Raw genomic sequence first — 23,623 nt, 5'->3', positions numbered from 1 at the left:
TGTGTTAGGCAACATTTTAGATACTTTTTGGGCATTTTTTTTCACTTTTTAGATGAGCAATTCTTTTTTGGCAAGTGGTAGCCGTCCGTGTCCAGCTTCCTGCAACAGGTCCAGCACCGAAACAGGGCGTTGCTGTCGGTACAAAGATGGCAAACTTTCCAGGTAAAGTGAACCAGATGACTCCTATTCCTAGACTCGTTGCGATCAAACATTTCCGTCAGACACCAACGTCTCAAACCAAATAAGGCCATGCCACCGACATCCACCACCGCGCGTCAGGGTAACAGGTAAACAGTCGCCCCAAGAATTTGAGCACGGAACAGGTGTGCGGAGCGAGCAACAAAGCATGATGCAACTGCCCTCGTTCCCAGTAAACCAAGGCGCACATTGTTTTACCGGTCCTCCGCATCAGCTCGGCAACACCAACGCAGTAGGACAGCGACAAGCTAAGATGGCCTTCCAAGCATAACTTTCATAGATCCATTTTCGCACAGATACTGTCATCATAACTAATGGCTTCCCATTTCTAAAATAACGGCGACAAACATACGGAAGCTAGAACACTCAAGTTAGGAATATCATGGCATACGCTGTTAACAGTTACATCGACAAAACCTATGTCTGCTGCGATTTCCTCACTGGCTAATAGTTGTAACTGAAAATATCAACTGAAGAGGGCTGCTCCGGTCTCGTGCTTGGCGAGAGACGCAGAAGATCCGGCGCTAGTGGCTGCAGTTCTCACACCACCCCGGATGGGAGCCGTAGCACCAGTTGCCCACCGACCAGACTGTGTAACCACAAATGCCACCATTAGGTAATGTTCAGGGTCACATTCTAATATCTGGGGAAGTGATAGCGGATTTACCTCTTCACATAGTAGTAGCAGAAATCTGCCAGGATGAACGTCTGCACGATTTCTGACAGGAGCACCATAGATGGCCACAAACCATAGCCCAGAGCAGTCAATAGGCGGCCACGAGTATCCAAAACCTGCACAGATCAATTTGGCTATTTAGTGAGCAGCGGTGTATAAAATAAGACTCGAGTCAGTCACACCACATGCATGGGGTTTTCATTTTAAAAGAACTCATGAACTAGCAACTTCCACATGCACAGTACATAGTTTCTCGAGATTTCAACAATACTAGAAATTGGACATTTCGCAAGTTGTACCCAACTACCCTAGAACAGACAAAGGCAAAACAAGAATCACCACCTCACAGGATTACTCAATATTGATATTGTAAGTAAACATACCAAGGAGCAAGGGAACTAACAGACCATCACTTGTCATTTCGAGTATGAACAGTGTATAAACAGTTAAACACAGATGGCAGCAATAACAAATGCCTCAGCTCAAACAAACATTTGCTTGCAAGATAATGTTTGTATTACTGGGCATTAACACCAAATGCTATGCTAAGTGAACTTAGCAGACAAACGGTACACATGAGTTGTACTTAAAGAATTAGCTCAAGCATTTGTACAAAACACGAACCTGAAGAACCCAGTGGGCACAGCTAAGAAACCTCGCAACCCCCAGAGCGAACACATAGTGAGCTGTGAACGGTTCCACAATCTGCACAACATGGAAAGCTTTGGTCAGAAAAGCTCACCCTAAAGTCAACGGGATTGCCTACTATTGTTTACCTTGGTATTTTGCATCAAACGCAGTTGTGGCAGCACTGAAACAGCTTCCAAGTAAACACAGAATGCCCAGCTGAACCGGTTTGCAATGTTGTGAGACGTTGATGGATGAATAAGTAGCGCCAGCGCAGCACATGGTACCACCTTAAAATAACGCAACAAATAACCAAATACAATAAGTGTCTGACAAATTGCACATTAATTAATTGGCTTGTGAGCAACACGACAGAAGCAAAAAAAAAATATCTAGTGGCCCTATTAATTTCATCGCTATTGGATAGTGATACATGGTTTGATAGCATTTAGACCCACTGATGAATTAAAAAAGACTTAACAAGGCTTCAAGCCTTCAACTATTTACCACCACAAGTCATCCTATGTGAGTTCACATTAAACATCTTGATGTTCATAGTTATTATATCACTGCAATCCTTTGCTCAGCTGAGCACAAATTTACAAATAAGGAAGGCAGCGGTGGCAATAACAGACCTACCAATATCCAGAAAAGCAAAATGAAAGAGTGATCTAGAACACAGGTTCAGAAATAGTTGCAACTTTCATGCAAGAAAGACACCAGAAAATATATAAAAAACACAGTTTTCGGATCGAAGATAGCCAAACAAGAAACAAGTAGAGCTACGAATCTGCAGAAAAGTAAATAATTATCTAAGCATTCATAAGCTCAGCTTTGGCTCCACGTAATCAAACTGAACAAAAATGTAAACATCACTGGCATAGCCAGTTTATGCTTGCTAACTAAACTATATATATATTGTTGGGGATAGGAGTTCATGTGTTCTTACCACATAGTACAATGCAAAATTGTCCTTGTCCACCATATATGTTGACCTCAATTTGAACCGAATCATGTAAATCACAAAAAGTGTAGCCACAAGCGTAGCGCTATCCAACACAGTATGGATGTCATACTCCATGACAAAGCTGCAGTACAGTCTAACAGCTAGAAACAATGCAGTTAAATCCTGAGACTTGAGGGATAGTCCTGCAAGATTTAAGAGAAAATGATTCACGCTCTTAGTAAAAATGAACAGTAATACACCCACAAAAATACACATCAGTCATACAATAAAAGCTAGCAAGTTATACTATAATTTATGTCACACATGCTTGTTAAGACTCGAGAATGGCCTTTCTGACTAAAACAAATACTCCCTCAAATCCATAAAACTTGCCGTGGGACGGAGGGAGTACTATATTCATGACAAAAAAAAATTGGTTGAGACCAATGTAAACAAAGCAGACAAAACATAAACATTGGGTGATGGGTATCAGGGCAACTTTGACGTTTTGACTAGAGCAACTATTTGTAAGCTGATATCACAGATAAACATTGAGCTTCTAAAGTTTTGATGATTCCAGACAGACTTACTCCAAAATAAAATGCTGTCATTTTCCAGAAAATTTGCACAGATATCGTAGTTGAGGATCCAAATATCGTCAACAAATTGCATGTCAAAAAGAATTCAGTCCGTATGTTCCATCAGATAAAAGGATATCCATTCGAGCACAACAACTTAATATTACATATTTGGGCCCATATGGACCCAAATGCACGAAGCATATTACCTATCATTGACAAATGTAGAAGTAAAAGAAAATAGGTGCCTGCTAATTATTTTTAGACCGGTTCATTAATAATGCCTTCTCCAAAAAATGATTCAGTTTGCATACGAAAAACAAATCAACTTCAAAGCATAAGGACCTCCAAACTGAAGGATAAAACTTGCCAAAAGAAAATTCCTTTATATGGATAAATTGCTGCCAAGTAATAATGGAAGGCTGGATGCAAACAAAGTTACCACCTCCAAACAAACTAGTTCTGAAACAAAACTATATGGCTCATAATACCCAGCGACAGTTTCAAACCAGGCCAGCGAATAAATTACCACCAGTTTATACCAAACTCTCTGAATGGAAGCAACTTGAAAGAAAAAAAAACTGGAAACAAATCATCTCACGAAGCAGAAAACTTGCCCAAAGAATTCTCTTACTACAAGGACAATTTTCTCAATTCATATTAATGGAAGGCTGGAAGCATAACACGTTAACCCCTCAACATAAACTCACTCCAAAACAATTATATATGGCTGATAATACCCAGACAGAGCTGTGAAACCATATCAGTGTAGACATACCACCAGTGTATGCAACTAGACAGAGCAGGCCCTGAAAAACACGCAATATGATTGAAAGAGACAAGTTTTACTAACTTGCCTCTTTAGCATATTCGGCCCCAACCCTGGAGACTGGAGCGCAGCCAAGCCAAGTCACAGTGCCATACATCTAATCAAATATCCTCACAAACATGATGCTATCACAACTTTCTAACATAGTACGCCTTGCAGTTCAAAGAGAGTAGTACCAGATCAATAATTACCTTCATCTTACATACCAAAAGACTATAGAAACAGGCTGCCTACTCCATACAGAAATCAGCTCGTGGGAATTACCGTAAACATAAGTAGATCGGAAAATAAAATCCAATCTGATGTCCTGACTAGATATTGGCCGTAACAAACAAAACACATTTTTTTCTGTGGGAAAAAATGCATACATGCTGCGGCCGGAGAAACGCTGTTGAATCGCGCAAAATCTCAATAAAAATCGAAGTCCGGAGGGGCCGCCTCGCACGGATCCGAACGCGAAGAGGAGCGGCGGAGGAGAGGGGGCGACACGAACCTGCGCAGGTCTTCTCCTTGGTGAGCTTGTAGATGAGGACGGCGATGCCGAGCGCGTGCGCGGCCTCGGCGGCGACGAAGAGGTTGTCGTGGTCGTGGACGATGAAGCGGATGAAGACGAGCGCGGCCATGCCCGTGACCACGGCGAGGAAAGCCTTCACCTTGGGCGGCTGACGCCGCACCCATGCCGTCACCACGCCGAGCGGCCGCTTCGTCCCCCTCATCGTCGTCGTCGGCGGAGCCTCGGTCGCGTCGCCTCCGATCGGAAAACTCGGGATTTATTTCCGTTTATTTTTTTTTTCCTCTTTATTATTCCCCCACCTTTGGTGCGATAGCGTTCGTACCCCGTGAGTTATTTTTGGAGGCCAAGGTGGGGAGGTGACGGATAGATAGATCTGCCGCACTTATGGCTCGGTTGGTAATTTTTGCGTTTTTTTAGTTTGGAGGTGAAAATTAATGACCATTGGGAATTCCATGTAAAAAAAAGACCATTGGGAATTTTGGATATCACATTTCTCTTTTCCGGTGATTGTATTTTTGGAGGTCATATTTCAATATTAAATTGATAATTTCTTCACTCATTGAGAATATGACTACTCTAACATATCGAAAGCTAAACTCTCACCAAAACGGCTATGGTTTGGTATCACAAGTCGATGTAGCCTAAGAAGGTTTGCCTGTGAATTTGAGGCTAAGGACGAGCCTGAGTGGAATCGAGAGGAGGCTGAGGTAGGAGGAGACGCTAGGTGAAAATGGAGATAGAGTCGAGGAGGCGCGGTGGGGGAATTAGACGCCAGGTGATCGGTGACGGGAAGGGGTGCGGAAAGAGGTCACATGGGGAGGTAGTGAAGAGGGTTAAGAGGCATGATGAAGTATTTGGTAAGAAGCCTAGTTGCCAATTATACCACACCGAAATTTTGTTGACCTACGGATACCTTAAAGGTGGGTGTCATGAGCTTGTAACATTAGGACCTCCACCACATATATGTTGTGTAGCGGCACAATTTTTGGCAATACAGGTAAAACTAGATGAAAAAATAAAAATTCATACAAATACATGTATTTAATTACATAAGTTTAAGTTGACTACATAAGTTTGAAGTTTTAGCCCTACCACTGACTAGGATTCACTATTGGCGAAGGAACTAAAGAGAGCTAGTAAGATTTTTAATTTTATTGATGCGCTAAGTCAACTCTAGTACTATTGTATTGTGCTCTAGAAGAGATCATATTATATTAATTAACCCTTTGACTAGCCATTAGCATCTCAACAACTAGAAGGATACCCCGCGCGTTGCAGCGGGAATTTCTCCGATAACTCTATTTTGTAAAAAACAAAGGGTATAAGTTGATTGGAATGTGATATTATTTGTGGGAATATGCAGAATAAGTAAATATTCAAGAGACTAACTTAAAAACTGACTTGAAATGGTTATGTAGTTGGCGGCTAAAAGTTGATGATGTGGATAATTGGATGGCTTAAAAAATAGATGATGTGGTTATGTAGTTGGCGGCTAAAAGTTGATGATGTGGATAATTGAATCTTAAAAAATAGATGATGTGGCTTGCATGTAGAGTATTAATAAATGTTAGTGGGAGATGACATGGACAATTGGATGGCTAATAGAATGGATGATGTGGATAGCTTGCATGTTGAGATAGACAACTTAAATGACCTTCCTTCTAATGGGGTTTTGCTTTATAAGAGATATAGATGTCATCTTCTCAAAGCAAAGCCAAATAGGTTAATGTTGTGGAGTAACTAGTATGTTTAGATTATAAATGTTTGGATTAAGCTTCTTGAAAATGATAGTCTCAAAGTAAACACAACAATATTATACAAGTATAGTTTGCATTTGTACAACCATACGTGCAAGATCCAGAACCACATTAAGTGTTTTAGAAACGATGTAAGATCTAGCTAATGCTAGCTAACTTTCTCCCTACACACATGATGGGTGTATTTAGCAGTTGGGGAGCTAAAATTGCGTTGTTTGATAGGTTGTTGAAAGGACATGGATGCCATTGTTGTTGTGCAGGGCACACCGTTGGGGAATCCCAAGAGGAAGGTATGATGAGCAAAGTAGCAAGTTTTCCCTCAGTAAGAAACCAAGGTTTAATTGACCAGTAGGAGAAACAAATCACTTCGGAAGGTGTTGCTAGCTGATTTTTGGCAGGGCGCATTAACGGCGTCAGCAACAACGTGAAATCTGCACATAACACAACCAAAATACTTTGCCCCGACTTACAGTGAGGTTACCAATCTCGCCGGTTTTGCTGAAAGCAAAGGATTAACTGTATAGTGTGGAAAGAGATGTTTGTTTGAAGTGAAATAAAGAGAACAGTGCGTGCAGTAAGTAAACAGAACAATATTTACAGTAGATGAATTTATCAGTGTAAAAGAAAGAACCGGGGTCCACAGTTCATTAGAGGTGTCTCTCCATAAAGATAAACTAGATTTAGATGTGCGCCTTGGCGCACGAACCCGTGAAGCTTTTTTCAATATATTTTTTATGTAACATCGATAAAATTAATTGCCAATATGGTTTTACAGAAGTTTCGGTTGAATTAAATGACAAACATAGTAACAAATTTAGAGTCACGCCTTGGCGCACAGCTCCGTCTTTCAGATTGATGAATATTTTGTAAAACGCTTTATAATACCTTCAGAGAACAACAGAAGCACCAACATTAATATGATTGCCGGAACCAACACAAAACTGCACATATTAGTCTAACCGACCAGATAACACCTTGTGTTTGCAAAAGGGATCAAACAACAAAATCAAATAGGATATAAACAACCGCACAGTACTACAGAATGCACAGCAAATTTATAGATACAATCTTGGTTTAACTTTAAGAACTGTTTGACTTGCCGCATCAGGTACTCGTTTTTATCTTCAGGCTCTTTAAGTTGAGCTATGTAGAAACCTCTGATGATCGTGTAGGTTGTTTCTTCGATGCATTTGCTATTTCATAATCTGTAGATTGGATTCCAGACACTTTCTAGACTTCCAGCAGCAATGTAGTCTTCAAACTACAAACAAAAGAAGGGGCGAGAACACTTTCATTAGGAAGATTAGAAACATCATGATGTTTTTACCAAGGTCTTTGTAACCAGCATTTTCATTACAAAGTAAACATGTGGTAGAGAGAAAATAATTCAATCTATGTAAATCATCATTAAGTAAACATGTGGTACAGAGAAAATAATTCAATCTGTGTAAATCATCACTGAGTGTATATATATGAAAAACACGGAAGGTGCTTTTAGTATACAGACCATTGAAAATAAACTTTGAAACATCTTCTTTTCAATTCATAATTATTTGCAGAGGAGACTCCATGAGAACAAAGATGAATGGAAACACATTGCAGTGTACCATTGCAGACTACGCAAAAAGAGTGATCAGCCACACCAACTGCTCCTGCATTTAGCGGAAGCATCGGCGCGGCGTTCCGTTGGTACATAAATTGGCCTTCCATTCATTTTCTCCTTAAAGGATAATGCAAATCACAATGGTGTCCCCTCGTACCGATGCCAAGCTCTTTGATGTTCCATACAAGTAAGGATAATGCATATCAGACTCCAGAGCTCAACTTTGTGAGAACTATTCGAATAAACGGACAGTAGTCTATCACAGAAACTACATTCTTGGAGCCAAACATTATGCTAAATGAAAATCAATCAGTGAGTCTGAGGTATATAAAGACATGCACAAAAATAGATTTTTGGTAATGAAAAATAATCAGCCTTGGTCTGATTGGCTCGCATGGTATTTCTTAAGGAGGTTTACAAAGAGTATTTCTGAATATACTATACTGCCTTTTGTTGGCATTCACAGAGGCCATTTCCAAACTTTGCTAATTTCTTTTATTGGCATCGTTTTTACTACTACTTGCTTTTCCAAGCCACAATATTGCCTTGCTAAGCCCTGAATGAACAAACAATTAGTGTACCCAGGGCATGAAACACAAACCATTACCAAATGGATTTATCCAGTGTAAATGTAAATCATTTATTTGAATTGTGGAACTGTATACAGGAATGTGCAGCTGCTTTTGTATTTTTCAAAACTCGTTACAGAGCATTTGTTGCATCAGGAGCACTTCGAACCCTGCAAAGTGGGTTATAACCAGACGATGTGTATTGGTCAAACATTGGGCTTCCCTATAAGCAACTTTGGATTCGACGGATAGCTACGCTTCTAGGATCTGTTGTTTTTATGCTTTAATTTCTCGGACCGGTGGCATCTATACAAGGTCTAACAGAGCTAGAGCAGTTGCAGCGAAAGCTTCCTTTCCTTTAGTTATTGACGAAGTACCAACTTTGTACAGGAAATCCTCACCTTGGTTGAATCCTCTACAATAATTTCAACAGCCGGTACGGCAAAGCTATCGCACCATCACCCTCTGCCTCTATCATATCATCTGGGTTCAACGGGAGTTCAGATCTAGAATATAGAGAAGAGACGCAGAGGACAATTACCTGAATAACTAAGAGGAGGGAACCGAGGAGTATTGCTTGGATACATCAAAATCCAAATAGTCTTTAGTATAGAGCAATTGCATCTATTTTCCAAAAATGTACCATTAACAAATTATCCTGTAAAAACAGAGCCGATTAGTAAAAGCAAGAAATATGAATCCCAACCTCGCTTAGCAATATAAGAGTTACAGTAATTCTTATTATATTTCTAACTGACATACCAATCACAATCTCAGCACAATCTTGAACGGAAAATAGGAGGTTCTAATGTGAAAGCGGTCGCAACAGTCAGCAGTCCCAGTCCTAGCAAGATGGAGTTAAATCTGACAGTCTCCGACTGTCATATAATTGTCCAACCATAAGAAGCAATGGCTAGCTAGGCAACCTAACACAAGAAGAATGTAAAAATAGTTTCAATATGGAAAAAGAACATAGTAAAGTGAAAAAATAAAATCATTAGATGCAGCACACACCCAAGTGTTCTTGCTAGGAAATGAATAAATATGAAGTCTAATTAACTCATTCAATCATGATTGAAGAACATGGGTGGTTGCTCATGGGTCCTATGTATGTTATTTTCATAAACATTGTAGTATGCACACAATATAGATTAAGATATGCTTAAAGAAAAGGAGAGCACACAATATAGATGAAGATTGATGGCATTGCTCTCAGAAGTGAAAGCTAAGAAAAGGTGAAAGCTCAGATGATATTTTCAATTTTGAATGGTCTACCTCAAATGAGATTGACCGAAAACCTCAGGCAAGAAAATATATTGCTCCACGTAATTTCTTGGATGCTTCGGAACATCTTTACCACTCTTTGATAGCATAGCCATGATGCAGCGGATGTCTTCATCTATGAAAAGATCTTTTTGCAAGAGCTGGAGAATGCACATGCTCAAATACACGCGCCCAAGGGATATGATAAGTTGATCCATCATTTGATGATTTGGTTGCTATCTTCAGAATAATTTCCATCCACTAAATTCTTAAAGATAATGCCAGCAAACCTTCTAAAATCAGGTGGGCTCTCATCCTTGGAGAGCTCTGCTGATAAGGATAGGAGGAAGTCGGGAAAATCAAGCTCCTGGCGCTGCTTGAGATTGCCTGCTGCTACTGACCGTATGCTATCATCAAGATCCTGAGCATCTACCAGAAGATTACTCAAAATATCCGATCAGTATCTAATCGATAATATAAATGTGAAGTACACATGCCTACAACATAATATGTGAAGAACACTGCCGATTATTTGTCTCTAAAAGTACATACTTGGTCGATCAAAAATCCAAGAAATAAGTCGGTTCAAGTTCAATTTACCAATTATTCGGTCAGAGTAAAATGTTCAAGAACTCTTTGTACTCTTTCCATGTAACTGGATCACCATCAGAGTCATTTACTACTTGACGCTGGTTCGGAATTGATTGATGCTCCCCACCTACAACCAAGCCAAAACTTCAGATTATTAAGAACACGCTGCTTAGCTCTGCTCAAGTCAAGGTCTGGAACGCATGCTCACTGTGAGCTGATCCAGCAAACTGAACTCCAAAAATGTCTTATATTTGGGAATGGAGGGAGTATGTGCTAAAAGGATAGAAGGATCAGTAGCTATGCTGAGACAAAACATGGCCACTTGAAGTCGTCTGTGCAAAGGAAAAAAAGGGTCGACCTCTCGCTGAAGAAGCATGTCCCCACTCACTACTGACATCAAGTATGGTGGCCTTCTTGATAACCAGATGATATTTTCAAGTCAATTAACTACCTACAACGAATGATTATGCACAATAGTTGTTTACTGCATCAACTATCACAAAAATTAGTAGATTCGGAGAGAAATTTGAAAAGAAAAAACCCACATATTAGCTCTGAAAGAACCAGCCTAAAGACAAAGAGCAAGTTCAATCTAAGCCACGAATGACATAAGTCATGAAATGAATAGAAGACGACAAAATAAATACCATCTCTGAACCACGCAACCAGATCCAAGCAGTAGGCTGCAGGACTTGCTTGGCTGGATGAGGCTCACATTTGGATGTATAAAGCACACCATTCAAAAAAATAATTGGAATAAAATAGTTCTGCTAGCACAGAAGGCCAAACAAATAAGCAATAATAGAGATACATGGAAGGCCGGGCGCTGTAACAAAATATGTATTTGACCAGGCAACTAAATCAAATAATTTGCCAGGTAATGGATATTGATTGCATGTGTACTCCAGTAGATTAATAATACAGCCCATCAGTCAATATAACAAGTTTAATGAAGCAATAGTTGGCAATTGGGCATTCAGAACTCTCAACTAAAGGTATGCATTCAGAAACATGAAATAAGTAAATTAACAAAGAGAATGGATGCATAAAATAGATTGCATCAGAAATTGTGTAAATGACTTGGGAATAAAGTATAGCTTATTTAAATGTCCTCTCTAAAGTATGACTGTATCCCAATTTCTTATGAGAAACAATATTGTAGACTAAAACCTGGTGGCAACTAAAACAATCGTCTTATTAACTACAATAATCATTGACCATATTTAGAAAACCATCAAAGCCAACCATGTAGGACTGTAGGTATGAACACTTCATGGAACACTTGGTAGCCATGTCCAAGAGCATAATGCTCAACTAACTTCTGAATCAAACAATTAGCAGACACTACAAACTCATTCAAATAATAAATTCAGATTCTTAATAAGTAATAACAAATGAAGAATAAAAAACAACATCTTTACTGACCTTCAAAAGGAGAAGATGTTCATGTAGGTTGGGAATTCCGATCTTGCCGAACATCCCATCAGCTGACTCGTCGCCGCTACCATGGAGAGCTGTCAGTGCAACATCGTACCCCTAGTCTCTTACCCATGAACCACTACAGAAAGGAAGGAGGTAGTAAAAAACATCACATAAGAGTATAGCTCAGAGCAGCAACCATAACCATAATAAATCTAGAATAACTTTTTAACAATTCGTAATACAATGAAAGACAGAAAGGAGAAGATGCAAACCCAAGTACAAAGAATCAATTAAGCTCACCATGATCTCAGAATATTTTACCAATTATATTCTATATCGGAAGTAAGCCTGGCGCGATCTTTGCAATTGACCTGTTCAAACACAGTTTACCAATATACAGTAAAAAATATTGCTCCTACAAAAAAAATGGTGTGCATGGCTAATAATTTAAATTACCAAATCGTAAAATATTTAATTGTTCATATTGATTGTACCTGTACAACCAAATGTCTATAAACATATACTGTACATCTCAGCCCCTACTCTGCATTTTCCATTGTATAAGAAATAAATACTAATCCACCTATAAATGAAATGAACAAACCGAATAGAGCACAATTCTTTCTGAAAACTGTAGCCCAAAGGCAAATTCAAGCATTATATGTATTCAAAGTAGCTTTTTCAAAATCAATGTTTCGTGACACGAATTCACTACATATTAACCACCAGAACAACTAAATATTTTTGTATGAACCACATGACTTGTAGAACATGACCATATCTGTAAGATAATTCTATAATCATGATGGATAGAGGATTGTCTGAATTTGTATGTAGGCACGGAAGATACCTCACCTTCTCATATATGTTGGATGCTATCAATTTACCATTCCACTATAATTTCCAGATCAGATAAAAAACCACCTCCTGCAAAAGAAACATAGAGATTGAAATGTTCAGAGTGTCATATTAGTAAATAAGCTCATTTCATATTTCCAAATCTCATGGTACAAAAGAAAATGATAAAGCATCCCTAACAAAATTGTAAATCGCCTACTAATCAAATGTTGAAGCAAAAAAATTCCATGAAACTCACCAGACTGAATTGCTCCAGCATCCAAACCAAAACATGTGTTGGGTGACTACCAAGCCGTGAGAGAGAGAGAGAGCCGGAGAAAGAGGGAAAGAGAGAGACTCGCCTAGTGATGGCATCAACCTCAGCTGCGCCGTCTCCATGGCGAGCCATGTTCAACGAACCCACTCCTCTAAGCGATGGCCTGCGCTGCTCCGGCCGGCCATCACCTCGCTCGTCCGCGGCCGCACAGCCTGATGCAGATTCTCGCGGCCGTGAAGAGGAAGAGGCAGAGAGCAGCAACAACTCGAGCAGCAACAATGGAGGAAAATGCTACAGAAGGCAACAAACATGAGAGAGCGTACCACCGCAGGCACCTCATGCAGGAGCGCACCAGTGAACAACAAGTATTTATACCGTGTTACACAAGATTACAGATTTCGGGAAACTCTCTGAGCTCAACCCGTAAAGTTACAAGTCTATATTTCCTAATACAACTCTAACTTTCCTTAACACTAACTGGGCTTCCGAACTTCATATTCTTCGCCTCGTGGGCCTCCAGTAAACCCCGGGTACCATCTTTGGCAGGCCCATTGGGGATGCCTATGTCAATACCCAAGAGGAACAAGCTTCGAGTACAAACACCCGGGAGAAATACTCACGAACTTTTACCTCCACGTATCACTGCGGAGAACTCAAACCAATGTACCTTATGCAATGAAAAATCCTTCACTCCCAAATTCCACTAAAGCTACAAAAAATATCAGAAAAATAAGAGGAAGAACAAAGGAGGAGAGCAATAATTTTTTCTCCAAGATCTAGATCTAGAGGATTCCCTCACAAAGAGGGGATTTGATTTGTAGGATAGTAGATCTAGATCTCCTCTCTATTTTCCTCAAATGAGAGTAAGAATCATGAAAGTAATAGAGATATAGAAAGCTCAAGAAAGGTCAGCAATGGGGCAGGAAGGAGATGTGAAAAGTTAGGTACCATTGGGGAAGAAAGCCCCTTAAAATGTGTGACATGGGTACGCCTAATCGAGCCCATAACATTGATAACCCTGGTGCATATTCGGGTGAAGCCATGAAGTATTACAAGCCTAGAATCATCTGAAGCCCAGGAACCAAACTTATTAAATAAGAAAAATCCCATATGGGAAACCGGCATAATCATAGTTTTGTAATCAACCCAGATTCTGAGACCTAGCCTATTATGTAAAGGCTAGGAGGAGCCCGCGTGAAGATGATCGAATCATTGTTGTAACCCTCTCTTTATTCACAATCAATACAATCATCATCAAACCACCTTGTTTGTTTGATAGCCAACGAGCGCACCTCTTTTCCCCGAAACCCAAAGTCCATATCCATGGAGCTCGCAAATCTATGTGATCGGTGAGCCCTCTCATCTCTAGCCTCCTCTCTCCCCCCATCTCCATCTCCGGCGGCGTGGCAGTGTCTTTAACCAAGGGTGTAACACCTATAACCCCTCCCTCCCCTACCATTAGTTCTGTAGTTCGTTTCTTTCAACTTTTGCTCGATTTTGCTGTTACTTATGCAACATCAAATTAATCAGGACGAGCAGTTGAATCTTTTTGTTCATGCAGCTATCCTCATAGTTGTGCTTTAGGCCTGGACGATTTTGATCCACTAGAGAGCGATTCGTCGCGACTCTTGGCCATCCATCACATATGCTTCCATGTTTGAACGTGATAGAGAGAGGGTGAGAAATCTGAGCTACATCTACAACAATAACTATGTAGAGTCTATCAACATGGTTAGGATGAAAGAGCCCCTTTTAACCACCTTGTGAACACACTAAGATATAGGGGTTGCTTAAAGATACCATCAACACCTGTGTAGAAGAGCAAGTGGCACTGTTTCTTCATGTTCTTCGACATAACCAGAAATTTCAAGTGATTCATAACACATGGAGGAGGTCGACTGAGAAAGGATCTAGTTACTTCACACTACAAGAAAAGTCCTGATAGACAACGTCCCAAAATCGTCCACTAAGGGCCATTTTTCGTCGCCTATGGGCCTAACCCGACGTATGGGTTCTGTTGTCGAAACTGCGTCAGGCAAAGTCCTACGACAATTTTTTCGGTCCGTCGCGCTTGGGCGCCCTTCCGCCACGGCAAATCGGACCGTTGCAGAAGTATTTCCGGGAGCCCGTTGACTGCTAACGTCATGCAAACTGACACGTGGCAGACGCCGTTAACTGGCAGTTAATGGCGTTAACCGGCTGAAACCCCGTGGTAGATGGTAGGCCCACACGAGGCCTGCCACGTCTTAAGCGGGCCGGCCCATTAAGTTTGCGGGCCGGGCCAGCCTGACTTAGTTTGACCTGGTCAACTATGTAGCCGGGCTGATCCATTAGTTACGTGGGCCGGGTCTAACCTCTAAGGTTGACCGGTCAAAACTATAATGGGCCGCCCACTAAGCTTGTGGGCCGGCCGAATGCACTCGTTTGACCGGTCAACGAGCAAAAGGGCTGGCCCACAAGACATGTGGGACCCACTTTCCCGTTATCAGGCCGGCCCATTTACAAAGTGGGGTCCACCTTAAAGCAAGTGGGCCGGCCCAATTAGCATGTGGGTCCCACTATCCTGCTATCGGGCCGGCCCATTTAGTACGTGGGGTCCACAATAGATCAAATGGGCTGGCCCAACAAGCCGGTGGGCCGGGCCAAAAACACAGATGGGTCCCACTTTCCTGTTAAATGGCCGGCCCATTTAGTATGTGGGGTCCACCATATAACAAGTGGGCCGGCCCAACAAGATAGTGGGGCCGGGCCAAAAACATAGTTGGGTCCCACTTTCCTGCTAAAGGGCCGGCCCATTTAGTATGTGGGGTCCACCATATAGCAAGTGGGCTAGCCCAACAAGTAAGTGGGCCGGGCCAAAAACACAGGTGGGTCCCACTTTCCTGTTAAAGGGCCGGCCCATTTAGTATGTGGGGTCCACCATATAGCAAGTGGGCCGGCCCAATGATGCGTGCAATTGACACACGTCCGTTGGGAAACCCCAAGAGGAAGGTGTGATGCAGACAGTAGCAAGTTTTCCCTCAGAAAGAAACCAAGGTTTATCGAACCAGGAGGAGCCAAGAAGCACGTTGAAGGTTGATGGTGGCGGAATGTAATGCGGCGCAACACCGGGGATTCCGGTGCCAACGTGGAACCCGCACAACACAACCAAAGTACTTTGCCCCAACGAAACAAGTGAGGTTGTCAATCTCACCGGCTTGCCAGTAACAAAGGATTAACCGTATTGTGTGGAAGATGATTGTTTGCAGAGAACAAGTAAATAACAAGTATTGCAAGAGATTGTATTTCGGATGTAAAGAATAGGACCGGGGTCCACAGCTCACTAGAGGTGTCTCTCCCATAAGATAAAAGCATGTTGGGTGAACAAATTACAGTCGGGCAATTGACAAATAGAGAGGGCATAACAATGCACATACATGATATGATAAATATAGTGAGATTTAATTGGGCATTACGACAAAGTACATAGACCGCTATCCAAAGACGCATCTATGCCTAAAAAGTCCACCTTCAGAGTTATCATCCGAACCCCTTCCAGTATTAAGTTGCAAAACAACAGACAATTGCATTAAGTATGGTGCGTAATGTAATCAATAACTACATCCTTAGACATAGCATCAATGTTTTATCCCTAGTGGCAACAAGACATCCACAACCTTAGAACTTTCCGTCACCGTCCTGCATTTAATGGAGGCATGAACCCACTATCGAGCATAAATACTCCCTCTTGGAGTTAAGAGCAAAAACTTGGCCGGAGCCTCTACTAATAACGGAGAGCATGCAAGATCATAAACAACACATAGGTAATAACTTGATAATTAACATAACATAGTATTCTCTATCCATCGGATCCCGACAAACACAACATATAGTATTACGTATAGATGATCTTGATCATGTTAGGCAGCTCACAAGATCTAACAATGAAGCACAATGAGGAGAAGACAACCATCTAGCTACCGCTATGGACCCATAGTCCAGGGGTGAACTACTCACTCATCACTCCGGGAGGCGACCATGGCGGTGAAGAGTCCTCCGGGAGATGAATCCCCTCTCCCGGCAGGGTGCCGGAGGAGATCTCCGTAATCCCCCGAGATGGGATTGGCGGCGGCGGCGTCTCGCAAGGTTTTCCGTATCGTGGCTCTCGGTCCCGGGGGTTTCGCGACGGAGGCTTTAAGTAGGCGGAAGGGCAGGTAAAGAGGCGGCACGAGGGGCCCACACCATAGGTCGGCGCGGCCGGGCTCGGGCCGCACCGCCTCGGTGTCCGGCCACCTCGTGGCCCCACTTCGACTCTCCCTCGGTCTTCCGGAAGCTTCGTGGCAAAATAGGACCCCGGGCGTTGATTTCGTCCAATTCCGAGAATATTTCGTTACTAGGATTTCGAAACCAAAACAGCGTAAAACAAAGAATCGGCTCTTCGACATCTCGTTAATAGGTTAGTGCCGGAAAATGCATAAATACGACATATAATGTGTATAAAACATGTAGATATCATGAATAATGTAGCATGGAATATAAGAAATTATCGATACGTCGGAGACGTATCGCATCCCTAAGTTTAGTTCCGCTCGTCCCGAGCGGGTAAACGATAACAAAGATAATTTCGAAGTGACATGCCATCATAACCTTGATCATACTATTGTAAGCATATGTAATGAATGCAGCGATCAAAACAATGGTAATGACATGAGTAAACAACTGAATCATAAAGCAAAGACTTTTCATGAATAGTACTTCAAGACAAGCATCAATAAGTCTTGCATAAGAGTTAACTCAATAAGCAATAAATCAAAGTAAAGGTATTGAAGCAACACAAAGGAAGATTAAGTTTCAGCGGTTGCTTTCAACTTATAACATGTATATCTCATGGATAATTGTCAACATAGAGTAATATAACAAATGCAATATGCAAGTATGTAGGAATCAATGCACAGTTCACACAAGTGTTTGCTTCTTGAGGTGGAGAGAAATAGGTGAACCGACTCAACATAAAAGTAAAAAGAATGGTCCTTCAAAGAGGAAAGCATCGATTGCTATATTTGTGCTAGAGCTTTTATTTTGAAAACATGAAACAATTTTGTCAACGGTAGTAATAAAGCATATGAGTTATGTAAATTATATCTTACAAGTTGCAAGCCTCATGCATAGTATACTAATAGTGCCCGCACCTTGTCCTAATTAGCTTGGACTACCGGATCATCACAATACACATGTTTTAACCAAGTGTCACAATGGGGTACCTCCATGCCGCCCGTACAAAGGTCTAAGGAGAAAGCTCGCATTTTGGATTTCTCGCTTTTGATTATTCTCAACTTAGACATCCATACCGGGACAACATGGACAACAGATAATGGACTCCTCTTTAATGCATAAGCATGTGGTAAAAATTAGTGTTCTCATATGAGATTGAGGATATATGTCCAAAACTGAAACTTCCACCATGATTCATGGCTTTAGTTAGCGGCCCAATGTTCTTCTCTAACAATATGCATGCTCCATCCATTAAAGTGGTAGATCTCTCTTGCTTCAGACAAGACGGACATGCATAGCAACTCACATGATATTCAACAAAGAGTAGTTAATGGCGTCCCGTAAACATGGTTATCGCACAACAAGCAACTTAATAAGAGATAAAGTGCATAAGTACATATTCAATACCACAATAGTTTTTAAGCTATTTGTCCCATGAGCTATATATTGTAAAGGTGAATGATGGAATTTTAAAGGTAGCACTCAAGCAATTTACTTTGGAATGGCGGAGAAATACCATGTAGTAGGTAGGTATGGTGGACACAAATGGCATAGTGGTTGGCTCAAGGATTTTGGATGCATGAGAAGTATTCCCTCTCGATACAAGGTTTAGGCTAGCAAGGTTTATTTGAAACAAATACAAGGATGAACGGTGCAGCAAAACTCACATAAAAGACATATTGTAAACATTATAAGACTCTACACCGTCTTCCTTGTTGTTCAAAACTCAATACTAGATATTATCTAGACTTTAGAGAGACCAAATATGCAAACCAAATTAGCAAGCTCTAGGTGTTTCTTCATTAATGGGTGCAAAGTATATGATGCAAGAGCTTAAACATGAGCACAACAATTGCCAAGTATCAAATTATTTCAAGACATTTTAGAATTACTACATGTAGCATTTCCCGATTCCAACCATATAACAATTTAACGAAGAAGATTCAACCTTCGCCATGAATACTATGAGTAAAGCCTAAGGACATATTTGTCCATATGCAACAGCGGAGCGTGTCTCTCTCCCACACAATGAATGCTAGGATCCATTTTATTCAAACAAAAACAAAAACAAAAACAAACCGACGCTCCAAGTAAAGTACATAAGATGTGACCGAATAAAAATATAGTTTCAGGGGAGGAACCTGATAATGTTGTCGATGAAGAAGGGGATGCCTTGGGCATCCCCAAGCTTAGATGCTTGAGTCTTCTTAGAATATGCAGGGTGAACCACCGGGGCATCCCCAAGCTTAGAGCTTTCACTCTCCTTGATCATATTGCATCATTCTCCTCTCTTGATCCTTGAAAACTTCCTCCACACCAAACTCGAAACAACTCATTAGAGGGTTAGTGGACAATAAAAATTAACATGTTCAGAGGTGACACAATCATTCTTAACACTTCTGGACATTGCATAAAGCTACTCGGACATTAATGGATCAAAGAAATTCATCCAACATAGCAAAAGAGGCAATGCGAAATAAAAGGCAGAATCTGTCAAAACAGAACAGTCAAGTAAAGATGGATTTTATTGAGGCACCAGACTTGCTCAAATGAAAATGCCCAAATTAAATTAAAGTTGCGTACATATCCGAGGATCACTCACGTAAATTGGCATAATTTTCTCGAGTTACCTACAGAGAATTAGGCCCAGATTCGTGACAAGAAAGAAATCTGTTTCTCGCGCAGTAATCCAAATCTAGTATGAACCTTACTATCAAAGACTTTACTTGGCACAACAAAACATAAAACTAAGATAAGGAGAGGTTGCTACAGTAGTAAACAACTTCCAAGACTCAAATATAAAACAAAATTACTGTATAAAAACATGGGTTGTCTCCCACAAGCGCTTTCTTAACGCCTTTCGCCTAGGCGCAAAGTGTATATCAAGTAACATCAAGAGACGAAGCATCAACATCATAATTTGTTCTAATAATAGAATCAAAAGGTAACTTCATTCTTTTTCTAGGGAAGTGTTCCATACCTTTCTTGAGAGGAAATTGATATTTGATATTACCTTCCTTCATATCAATAGTAGCACCAACGGTTCGAAGAAAAGGTCTTCCCAATATAATGGGGCAAGATGCATTGCATTCAATATCCAAGACAACAAAATCAACGGGGACAAGGTTATTGTTAACCATAATATGAACATTATCAACTCTCCCCAAAGGTTTCTTTTTAGCACTATCAGCGAGATTAACATCCAAATAACAATTTTTCAATGGTGGCAAGTCAAGCATATCATAGACTTTCTTAGGCATAACAGAAATACTTGCACCAAGATCACATAAAGCATTACAATCAAAATCATTGACCCTCATTTTAATGATGGGCTCCCAACCATCTTCTAGCTTTCTAGGAATAGAAGTTTCAAGTTTTAGTTTCTCTTCTCTAGCTTTTATGAGAGCATTTGTAATATGTTTTGTGAAAGCCAAGTTTACAGCGCTAGCATTGGGACTCTTAGCAAGTTTTTGTAAGAACTTAATAACTTCAGAGATGTGGCAATCATCAAAATCTAAATCATTATGAGCTACAGCAATGGGATCATTGTCCCCAAGGTTGGAAAAAATTTCAGCAGCTTTTATCACAAGCAATTTCAGCAGCTTTGGCAATTTCAGTAGCTTTTGTACGCTTTGCACTAGGAGTAGAAACATTGCCAACACCAATTATTTTACCATTGATAGTAGGAGGTGCAGCAACATGTGAGGAATCAACATTACTTGTGGTGGTAATAGTCCAAACTTTAGCTACATTATTCTCTTTAGCTAGTTTTTCATTTTCTTCTCTATCCCACCTAGCACGCAATTCAGCCATTAATCTTATATTCTCATTAATTCTAACTTGGATGGCATTGGCTGTAGTAACAATTTTATTTTCAATATCCTCAGGTTTAGCAGCCATTTTATTGATTAAAGAGGATTGTGACGCAGACATGTATGAGATTCGGTTTTCAGCATTTGCAAGTTTAGTTTGCAACCCCGAAATCTCCATATTCAGATTTTCAAGTCGATTTCCTATATTCTTCAACAAGGTAGATTGTTCATTCATAGTTTTAGTAAACAATTTATTTTGCTCATATTGTGATTGCATAAAGCTCTTGGTGGATCTTTCAATTTCTAACATCTTTTCCTCATTAGGTGAAACATATCTACCATAAGAGTTACCATTAGCAGGATATGGCCTAGAATTTTGAGCAACCAATGAAGCTAGCGGAACATTATTTGGATCAAAATTAGTCCTACCATTCATAAGCATAGACATAATAGCATCAATCTTATCATTCAAGGAAGAGGATTCTTCAACAGAATTTACCTTCTTACCTTGTGGAGCTCTCTCCGTGTGCCATTCAGAGTAATTAATCATCATATTATCAAGGAGCTTTGTTGCTTCACCAACAAGTGATGGACATAAAGGTACCTCCAAGCAGCTGAATCCAATAGGTTCCGCGAAGAAAAGTTCAACTCCGCATAAAAGGTTTGGATGATCATCCAAGTAGTCAGTCCATGGGTTGGGCAATTTTTAACCAAAGATTTCATTCTTTCCCAAGCTTGAGCAACATGTTCACTATCCAATTGTTTAAAATTCATTATGCTACTTCTCAAAGATATAATTTTAGCAGGGGGATAATATCTACCAATAAAAGCATCCTTGCATTTAGTCCAGGAATCAATACTATTCTTAGGCAGAGATAGCAACTAATCTTTAGCTCTTCCTCTTAATGAGAAAGGAAACAATTTCAATTTAATAATATCACCATCTACATCCTTATACTTTTGCATTTCACATAGTTCAACAAAATTATTAAGATGGGCAAGCAAGATCATCGAACTAATACTGTAAAATTGCTCTCGCATAACAAGATTCAGTAAAGAAGGTTTAATTTCAAAGAATTCTGCTGTAGTAGCAGGTGGAGCAATAGGTGTGCATAGGAAATCATTATTATTTGTGGTCGTGAAGTCACACAACTTAGTATTTTCAGGAGTGGCCATTTTAGTAGTAGTAAATAAAGCAAACTAGATAAAGTAAATGCAAGTAACTAATTTTTTTGTGTTTTTGATATAGAGTGCAAGACAAGAAATAAAGTAAAGCTAGCAACTAATTTTTTTGTGTTTTGATATAATGCAGCAAACAAAGTAGTAAATAAAATAAAGCAAGACAAAAACAAAGTAAAGAGATTGGGAAGTGGAGACTCCCTTGCAGCCGTGTCTTGATCTCCCCGACAACGGCGCCGTAAAACAGCCTTGATGCGTGCAATTGACACACGTCCGTTGGGAAACCCCAAGAGGAAGGTGTGATGCAGACAGTAGCAAGTTTTCCCTCAGAAAGAAACCAAGGTTTATCGAACCAGGAGGAGCCAAGAAGCACGTTGAAGGTTGATGGTGGCGGAATGTAATGCGGCGCAACACCAGGTATTCCGGCGCCAACGTGGAACCTGCCCAACACAACCAAAGTACTTTCGCCCCAACGAAACAAAGTGAGGTTGTCAATCTCACCGGCTTGCTGTAACAAAGGATTAACCGTATTGTGTGGAAGATGATTGTTTGCAGAGAACAAGAAATAACAAGTATTGCAAGAGATTGTATTTCGTATGTAAAGAATAGGACCGGGTCCACAGCTCACTAGAGGTGTCTCTCCCATAAGATAAAAGCATGTTGGGTGAACAAATTACAGTCGGGCAATTGACAAATAGAGAGGGCATAACAATGCACATACATGATATGATAAATATAGTGAGATTTAATTGGGCATTACGACAAAGTACATAGACCGCTATCCAAGCATGCATCTATGCCTAAAAAGTCCACCTTCAGGTTATCATCCGAACCCCTTCCAGTATTAAGTTGCAAAACAACAGACAATTGCATTAAGTAAGGTGCGTAATGTAATCAATAACTACATCCTTAGACATAGCATCAATGTTTTATCCCTAGTGGCAACAGCACATCCACAACCTTAGAACTTTGTAATATCCCAGGTTTAGAGACGATCGAGGGGTAGATTTTAGAAAGGGATGTGCATTGCATTGCAAATTCTGGGGAAATTTCGCGCTTTTAAACAAAAACTGCATTGAAGATCGGAAAGTGATATCTTATGGATCGAGGCAACTCAGACCTCATGAAGTGAATTATCCAACACATGATTTAGAGCTAGCAGCAGTTGTTTTTGCACTTAAAACATGGAGACATTTTCTCTATGGAGCCAAGTGTGAGCTCTATACGGATCACAAAAGTCTTAAATATTTCTTCACTCAGAAGGAACTCAATATGAGGCAGAAAAGATGGCTAGAATTAATCAAGGATTATGATTTGACCATCAATTATACTCCAGGAAAGGCTAATGTTGTAGCGGATGCTTTGAGTAGGAAGAGCACTGGAGGAGTGGAACAAGAGTTATCACCGGAGTTGAAGAAGGAAATAAGTCAAGCCCAAATACAACTTTGGGAGAAAGAAGCTCATGAAGGACTATCGGCTTTACAAGTAGCCGATGAGCTAAATGTCAACCTAAAGAATGAGATAATGATGGGTCAGCTGGACGATCCATTCATCGTTGAGGAGATGAGAAGAATAGATGAAGGAAGACCATCATAATTTCACCGCGGAGAATCTGGATCATTATGGTTCCAGAAAAGAATTTGTGTTCCGGATATTGCTGAAATCAAGGAAGTAATACTCCGGGAAGCCCATCA

At 40.5% G+C, this 23,623-nt stretch overlaps 2 protein-coding genes across 2 annotated transcripts in view; one reads left to right on the top strand and one right to left on the bottom strand.

Moving 5' to 3' along the window:
* Window positions 1-431: 431 nt before the first annotated feature.
* On the bottom strand, window positions 432-4,668 carry LOC124652597 (ER lumen protein-retaining receptor erd-2.2-like). Its single transcript, XM_047191632.1, has 6 exons — window positions 4,348-4,668; window positions 2,451-2,650; window positions 1,651-1,791; window positions 1,499-1,579; window positions 866-990; window positions 432-787 (listed from the first exon to the last, which is right to left on the bottom strand). Exons 1-6 carry the CDS (start codon window positions 4,568-4,570, stop codon window positions 739-741), a joined length of 819 nt encoding a protein of 272 aa, XP_047047588.1. The 5' UTR covers window positions 4,571-4,668; the 3' UTR covers window positions 432-738.
* Window positions 4,669-12,845: 8,177 nt separating this feature from the next.
* LOC124657387 (putative cyclin-F1-2) overlaps window positions 12,846-23,623 on the top strand; it is a 37,469-nt gene continuing 26,691 nt past the window's right edge. The window contains exon 1 of the mRNA XM_047195947.1: window positions 12,846-13,052. Within this exon, the coding sequence (XP_047051903.1) occupies window positions 12,846-13,052 (207 nt within the window). The remainder of the gene's footprint in view (window positions 13,053-23,623) is intronic.

The sequence above is a fragment of the Lolium rigidum genome, chromosome 5 (genome assembly GCF_022539505.1).
Source record: "Lolium rigidum isolate FL_2022 chromosome 5, APGP_CSIRO_Lrig_0.1, whole genome shotgun sequence".
Taxonomy (NCBI): domain Eukaryota; kingdom Viridiplantae; phylum Streptophyta; class Magnoliopsida; order Poales; family Poaceae; genus Lolium; species Lolium rigidum.
The sequence above is the reverse complement of the archived record's forward strand: the minus strand, read 5'-3'. Positions and strand labels throughout refer to the sequence as shown.

Excerpts from the sequence above, each read along its gene's own strand:
- LOC124652597 (XM_047191632.1), bottom strand. The coding sequence starts at position 4,570 with ATGAGGGGGACGAAGCGGCCGCTCGGCGTGGTGACGGCATGGGTGCGG. Across the intron at positions 1,792-2,450 it reads ATTTTGCATTGTACTATGTG|GTGGTACCATGTGCTGCGCT; the intron begins GTAAGAACACAT and ends CGTTATTTTAAG. Across the intron at positions 991-1,498 it reads GTGCCCACTGGGTTCTTCAG|GTTTTGGATACTCGTGGCCG; the intron begins GTTCGTGTTTTG and ends TGATCTGTGCAG.